This window comes from Palaemon carinicauda, chromosome 10 (genome assembly GCF_036898095.1).
Source record: "Palaemon carinicauda isolate YSFRI2023 chromosome 10, ASM3689809v2, whole genome shotgun sequence".
In the NCBI taxonomy this organism is placed as follows: Eukaryota; Metazoa; Arthropoda; class Malacostraca; order Decapoda; family Palaemonidae; genus Palaemon; species Palaemon carinicauda.
Window position 1 is genome coordinate 75,254,979 of NC_090734.1, and position 8,024 is coordinate 75,263,002.

General features: G+C 34.8%; 1 protein-coding gene across 3 annotated transcripts; it reads left to right on the forward strand.

The window, feature by feature from the left end:
• The first annotated feature begins 2,925 nt into the window (after positions 1-2,925).
• Positions 2,926-7,635, forward strand: LOC137648646 (cell death-inducing p53-target protein 1-like). 3 transcript variants are annotated; one of them, XM_068381647.1, is made up of 4 exons: positions 2,926-3,034; positions 5,711-5,759; positions 5,888-6,181; positions 6,708-7,635. In XM_068381647.1, exons 2-4 carry the CDS (start codon positions 5,730-5,732, stop codon positions 6,849-6,851), a joined length of 468 nt encoding a protein of 155 aa, XP_068237748.1. In that variant the 5' UTR covers positions 2,926-3,034; positions 5,711-5,729; the 3' UTR covers positions 6,852-7,635. The 3 variants fall into 3 exon arrangements, with proteins under 3 accessions (XP_068237748.1, XP_068237749.1, XP_068237750.1); XM_068381648.1 differs by having other exon boundaries at positions 2,937-3,027; XM_068381649.1 differs by lacking the exon at positions 2,926-3,034 and adding an exon at positions 3,751-3,775.
• Positions 7,636-8,024: the final 389 nt, after the last annotated feature.

Consider the following 8,024-nt stretch of genomic DNA (forward strand, 5'->3'; position numbering starts at 1 on the left):
GGAGTGGAGCTGGTATTGACGGAGGATTCATGGACCCTGCAAAAGTGTGGACATCATCTGCTGAGCATGAAGAGGCGGACACTATGATTCTTCTCCATGTGAAGGATGCAAGTGAACAGGGATACCCACAAACTATTGTTGTGAGCCGATACACTGATGTTTTTGTTCTCCTTCTTGCCTCTCAGCCACAGCTCAGCCACTTTCTCTGGATGAAAGCCAGAATGCCTAAAAAGCAACACTTTGTTCCTGTTCATTCCATCAACATCACAGATTCGCAAGAGCATCACTTCTCACATTTCATGCTGTAACAGGTTTGGATAGTACAAGCCAGTTTGCTGGAATTAGGAAGCCCTCTGCATGGGTTATCTTCCAACAAAACTCCCAGCTTCTGCAGAATCTCGGCAAGGAAGACTTTCCAGATGAGAATGTGATTGCTAATTCAGAGTCCTTTGTTTGCAAGCTGTTTGTTCCCAATAGCCAAGAAAACTCCATCCAGAAAGTCAGGTGTGATCTATTTCTTGGCTTGACCAAATCAATTGAGAATCTGCCTCCAACCGTGATGCTTTGATTCTTCACATCTGGCGCGCATATTATCAGTCCCTAGTGTGGCGAAGAACCTTGGAAGCTGAACCGCATCTTCCTGCACCTGAGGAAAGTGGGTGGGAACTGGTGGTAAAAGAAGGTAGTGAGATGCTTCAGCCACAACTGATGACTGGGAAGCCAATCACTACATTCTGTTTACAGCTCTCAACATGCAAATGTCGAGCAGTTTGTGCAACTCGACGGTGCAAATGTATACATAATGGACTCGGTTGCACACAATCATGTGGATGTAAAAGCCTTTGCAGAAATCCATTTACTGTTCAAGTTTGTGAAATGTTTGTTTGTTCCTTCAATACACGTAGTGATTGTTCTGCTAAGTCTATTTTTCAGATCATTTACCCTCATTTAATTTTTACCCCATTTTCTTCATTTTCCTCATAAAACTGGCAATAATACGAACTTTTGTGATCCAAAACAAAATTAAAGTACATAAAAATGTTTCTCCAGTTGAAATATGGTGTAATTGTCACAAACATAACAAATTTCTGTCCATTACAACCTACAGTATGAGTAGAACAAATTCTGATGGCGGCCACCTTGGAAACTGTCATGGCGGCTGTACCATCCACATTTACAATGTCCAACAAGCTGAACTAGACTTCCCCATGCCTTGACACTTAAAAAACACTTGTTGCACTATTCTAACATGAAATCAGCTGCGAGCCATTTTTTTTAAGCTAAATACAGAGTTTGGCTACCTGACTATAAGACAATCTGAGGTGTGGGGTTCCTGGGGGCACTGCCTTTGATTAGGGGAATTCCTTCCCCATTACTCCTCCAATAGTTAAGCTACACAAGTTGTATCTTATACAGTATATTGAGGCAATTCCTTCCTTGCATTTATCTGTAACCAGCGTTTCAACTTTTCTTACGATATTTCTTCTATCCTGGAGCCCGTTGTTTGCACATGACAAGACTAATCTGAAACTAACTAACCAATTCTATATATATATAAAAAAAAAAATCCTTTTTATACCTTCAATTGATTTTTTTTAAAGGTGCATTCAACTTCGACCCCTCACCTCTACACACACACACACACACACACACACACACACACACACACACATATATATATATATATATATATATATATATATATATATATATATATATATATATATATATATATATATATATATATATATATATATATATATATATATTACTAGATTCTTACCTTTTCCCAGGACTCGGTGGTATTATGATGATTATATCATTCTCGGAATTTGAATTTGAATTGACGGAATCGGTGTTGACGTGCACGTTATTCTGAGAATTGTCGTTGTTATTATTGTTGTTGTTGTTGTTGATGTTGTTGACAGCGTTGACGGCACCGTTGAAGGCCAACAGAAGAAACGTAAGAAAGTTGTAGCTGTTGAAGCCGAAGGAACCTGCTCCGCCCGCACAAGAAGATCGCCGGTTTCGAGTTTCGGAGGGAGCTCCGTAAGGCCTAAACATTGCCTCAACGGGAAATCTCAGTTGGTTCTGGAGTTGCAACGTCATGTGCTTGGTCCAGAATTCAGTGGAAAGCGACATCGATATTCCGAATGGGAAATAACTATATCTATACTCAGGCCTATAGCTATCCAATGCACTCACTATGAAATGTCTCTTTGTCGTAAGAAAGTTCAGTTACAATGAACTTCGTTTCCCTTACGACAGTCTTCTTACCTGTTTAAAGAAGCACTGCTCATGTGCTTCTACCTGGTTCGTGTTTTATATAGTATTTTCATGTTTACTCGGATTAAACAAACAGCTAGACCTACCAAGCGGTAAGTGAACGTGATTAACAAAATCTTGGATTCAATTTGAATACCCCTAGGCACACCTGTTTGAAGAAAGTAGAGTTATTTGATTAGAAACTGTTTTACAAATAATTCCACGACAAATTGTACAAAAAAATATATGTAATTATTAATAATTGACAAGAAAATATGAATATTAATTTTTTTAATATACAAACCCATTTCCTACCAAGGAATTTATCATTCATTCTAATAAACCTATTTCTCGCCTAATGCAAAGAAGGACCAGGATTACTAGAGTACTCTGTTAATCCTGTGAGAGTCGGAAACTTTCTCGCGGTAGATTTGCTGAAACATGTAAATAAATTCATCTATCATAATAGTAATGTTACCAATAAATATTTTGTGTTGACTCTAAGCTAGTGGACATCAAAAGCGACTTTCCAACTAACCTTACACTATCTATTGCAAACCCTCTTATTCTATCTAATCTATCTAATAAGAAGAATTTCATGTAAAAATAAAAAATGTTTTTTTTTTTTTTTACTTTTTTTTTGTGAATGGTTGATAGATTACATCAAACAATTCTTGGAAATGGGAGGGACTAGATTGCTTGTATTAATCTAGATCTCTAGGAGTGGTTCAGTCACATCTCCGCTGGATATAGTTCATCGAGGTACATGGTACGAGGGCTTCTACTTTAATTGTTTTGTAATTTAATTATTGATATATATGTATATATATACATACATATATATATATATATATATATATATATATATATATATATATATATATATATATGCATAGATATATATGTATATATATATATATATATATATATATATATATATATATATATATATATATATATATATATATATATATATATATATATTTATATATATATATATATATATATATATATATATATATATATATATATATATATATATATGTATATATAAAATACACACACACACACACACAAATATATATACATATATATATATATATATATATATATATATATATATATATATATATATATATATATATATGTGTGTGTGTGTGTGTGTGTATGTATCTATACACACACACACACACATATATATATATATATATATATATATATATATATATATATATATATATATATATATATATATATATATATATATATATATATATGTGAACTTCTCCCCTTGAAATTGATATCAATTTGATGTTATCTATTTTATATTGAGGCGTTTAGAATTCTTTGTAAATGAGCTCCTTGCAGAGTGACGATTACTTGTTCCCGAAGTGTATCTACATTTTGCCTTGCAAATGTTGCAGGGAGACCTACATTGGTGAAACACGGAGTTACCTGGAGACTAAGGAAGTGTAACATATTGGGGGCGCTAATCAAACTGAATGGAAAAGTAAACATACAGAGTTAATGCGCACTTGTCATGAAAATCAGTAGATGAAGTAAATACTGTCCATTGCTTAGCCTAGCTCTCATTCGGTGGCAATTAATTTCTTTCTAAATTAGATGCATATGAAAAGTAGATCTTAAAAACAAAGAAACGGATTCTTTCATGGACAGACTGCCAGCTATTTATGGGGAAGAAAGCCCAAGCTGCGCCAAATGGTCTCTCTTGTCCCAGGGCTCGACCACATGGCCGATCTGTGTGATTTAAGTGTCATAAAAATTGTAGATCAAATAATTAAAAGCAGAATGGAAGAGGCAGATGTTTCCACTGTTTTTATGTTGGTTCGGCCAAGTAGGCTACAGAGTTCACGCCAGACCTCTTTTCCCCTTAAAACCTTACTGAACCTTTGGGCTAGGGCTTGTGCTGGTATAAAGCTGATTTCTTTCAACATAATTTCAGGATTGTGATTAGTGTATCCCAGAAGTTTAAGGATAATCAAGACAAAGATTTGGAGGGTTGTAATAGTGCAGATATTGACTTGCAATTTTTGTATCTTTTGATCACGAACTATGCTTCTATACTGTTCTTATTATCTTTTTTCCATAAACTACCATGCTGATCACCATCTGATTGTCAATCATATGTAATTGCTGTATGATAGATATTTTCAGTTCGTGAGTAACTACTATATTCTTAGTTTACCAGTACCAAAATAAGAATAAAAGTAACGTCGTGTAATTTTTTGGATTGCAGTGATATAAAAACGTAATATTTGTGATTCAGAAATTGTTAGGGTAGGAGGTGGGGGGAGGGGGACAATATATGAAATAGGTTAGAAGAATTGTATATTCTGCCCCCGTAGGATGTACAGTACCATAGGCTAAGCTATAGTCTTTACAAAAATGGGAACTATATTGATTCTCTAATAAATCAAACATGTGTAATCTCGATAAGAAAAAATATGAAATTGTGACCGAAGAAATGTGTCACGAGTGTAAGATTGCCAACTGAACAAAAATGTAAGCAATGCTAAATTGTATTTCGATTTTCATGTCAGTGGGCAAGTAAACATTGATGTATAATGTTAAGAAATATTCAGCCTTCAATTTCTGGTCTATTGTTTATCAATAAAATATAACGTTTAAGGGAATTAGTGTATGATTATAGGACTATTCAAAATGTAAAACAAACAACCAAGCCGGATGAGTGCCTGTGAAATATATGTACTCAAATGAATTATTGCTTTGCTTTACAAATAACATAAAGAGCAGCTCATGTGCAGTACTATTTTCATGCTTTCTCTATAGCAAGAGTTGATAAGATTAAGATAAAGTTCAAATAACATTTTTTGAAAGATTATTCACAAGTCAATGTAGGATAAATTGTTAGTCAACGTGTTATCATTTTTGGAACGTGTTTTGTAAGATATTACAGTAATGCAAATTAGTAGTACTATTCACATTTATGATTGTTTGTATACTTTAATCAATAGGCCTAGATTCTTAAATGAATAAATTTAGGTAAAATACACACACCACACTAAAAGGCTTAACATTAACATCTTGCATAATAATTTGAATATTACTTACACACAAGATGAAACATGGCATCAAATGTCCAAATATATCCTAAAATTTATGAATTATATATTTGATTATAACCTTTGGATGTATGTAGTTTGATTAGTTGCCAATTGTGGTACAGTTGTTCCTACCATCTGTATGCACTGGTATAGCTCTCCAGGCCAATCTTGGACTTGTATATCTTCCCATATTGGTGAACAGTAACCTTAGTCACTCCTATGCTGCAACTATGTAAGAATCAAGAAGAACAGTGAGAATACCCCCATTGCACCAATAAAAGCTTTTGTGTGACTCATACAAACAGACATGTTTTAGTGCTAAATGTTCGGATTTGAAATATTTCTTCTTTTTCTTTCAGATTCTGAAATATAGCCAATATGACTGACATTCCTCCTCCATACTCAAAGGTAAAGAGAATAAAAAATAAATTGTAAGAATATATGGCTGATGATTGTGAAGTCTGGACATTACTCCTAGAGTCTCAGAGAAGACTATGTACGACAACTCTTATAATAATGTACGGTACACTTTTCAGGAAGGAGATGCTTCACACACACCACCCAACCCACAACAAAGGGCTTACTCTCAAGCAGGGGCCAATCCTCAACCAGGAACTTATCCTCAACCTGGGGCTTATCCTCAACCAGGAGGTTATCCTTCACCAGGGGCTTATCCTCAACCAGGAGGTTATCCTTCACCAGGGGCTTATCCACCTCCAGGGGCTTACCCTCCTCCAGCAGCACCCATCTCAGTGCAACACAGTAGTCAGAGTAACCAGGTAGTTATTGGCTCAAACCATCTTCTCCCTGGACAGTGCACAGTTTGCCGGGTGAGTAAGATAAGAGTCTATTCGGTATATGAAAACATTCGTAGAAAAAAAGATTAAGGGAAGACAAAAATACAGCTGTTGTCATAACTTCATACTTATAGTGTCGGAAAAAAAATTTAACCATTATGAAAAAGAGACCAGCAGATCCTCTCATGTTATATTTTTGAGACAGGGTCACTCCAGAAAATCTTTAGTTGCTATATGCTGTTTACATATATGCTTGTGGGAATGAAAATACTTCTTATAGTATGAAAAATATTTAGAAAATAAGTATACCTTTCCTCTTTTAGGAAATAATGAACATGCTGAACACCTTTTTGAAAGCCTCTAGTTTTAATCATATCCACTTTCCCTTGTCCCGTGGATAATCTATCAAATTAGTTCTCTGTAGAATTTACCCTTTAGCACAGTGCTGGATTCAAAGATTCATAAGGCATTGGTCTTTTTGTGCAAACCCTCATCCTAGCTAAAACTGTCACTGCCAATGCTAGATCCGTGTTATTTTCTGTTCTTGTGTAATTTACAGCATGGGAAGATGGAGAACTCTGCCTCCTGCTGCTCATGGGTCTGCTGCTGTTTGCTGTTTCCTTTGGGCATCATTCCTGGCATAATCGCTTTCTTCTGCTGCTTCCGACAACCTAAATGTACCCACTGTGGGTATACCGTATAGGAGAAAGGTCTTTCAATGATTCCAGTTTATGAATGGTACTAAATACTTTGGGATTCATATCGTCAACATATATCCTGTATTAATTCTTAAGCCTGTCGTATTATGCGATCCATTCTATTACTTCTTTTGCACCGAAGTTGGACAGATTATTATTGAACTTAATTGTTGGGGTTTCAATTATAAGTCTAATTATATTTGAGGGCAAGACTATCTTCACAGAGGAAGCATTAACCAACTGAGTCACGGATTCTCACACAAAAAAACTGCATTAACCATAGAATAGCGTTCATGTTCTGTCACTTAAGATTTTGTCATATTCTTTTCAGATGTCATAAATACCAGTAATCATCATAACCAATGTTTAGAAATGTGAACAAAACCTTATCATGATTATATGTAGTCTGTTAACCTTATAATATACAATCTATGATAAGAGTCTCTATAATAATACTATGCTTTATATAGTTCCGCCCATTTTGGTATACGGGCTACAACGTTGTAAGAGCCAGTGAAAGGACGTTAGGGCCAGTCTGTTCAACTCCTTCAACTGCGAGGTGGTAGGGGTGGGGGTGGGGGTTGTGGTACGGCTGGATAGCCCAATCGCCTCGTTATGAAGTAAAAGAGAAGAGAGCTTGAACAGAAAGATGGACACAAACGGAACTGGGACTAAAATGTCATTATGTTTAGAGCGTGAGATAGTTAAAGTTCAGTTATATGCAAATTGAAATAATGGCAGATTTCTTACCAATAAAGAAATCCCTTTTCATGTGGGTGTTATATTTACGTTTTGTATTTTCATTATATATAGCTCCTCTTTCTGAATCATTAAAACGAGTATGAAATAACGATGGACAAAAAATTACGAAACTTCATTTGATATTTTCTTAAAATTAACACAGAATATTCCCTACTCCATCTCAGTCGGTTGGGCAACGGAAGATGAAACTTTACATTTGTCAAAGTAGTAAACAAAAACAAAAATAGGCACAGAAAAAAGGAAGCAAGTCTCGGAGATAATGAGTGGAATGATTTTCTCAGAGAAGAAACAGTTTTATATCTGAGATTATTCAAATTATACACACACACACACACACACACACACACACAATATATATATATATATATATATATATATATATATATATATATATATATATATATATATATATATAT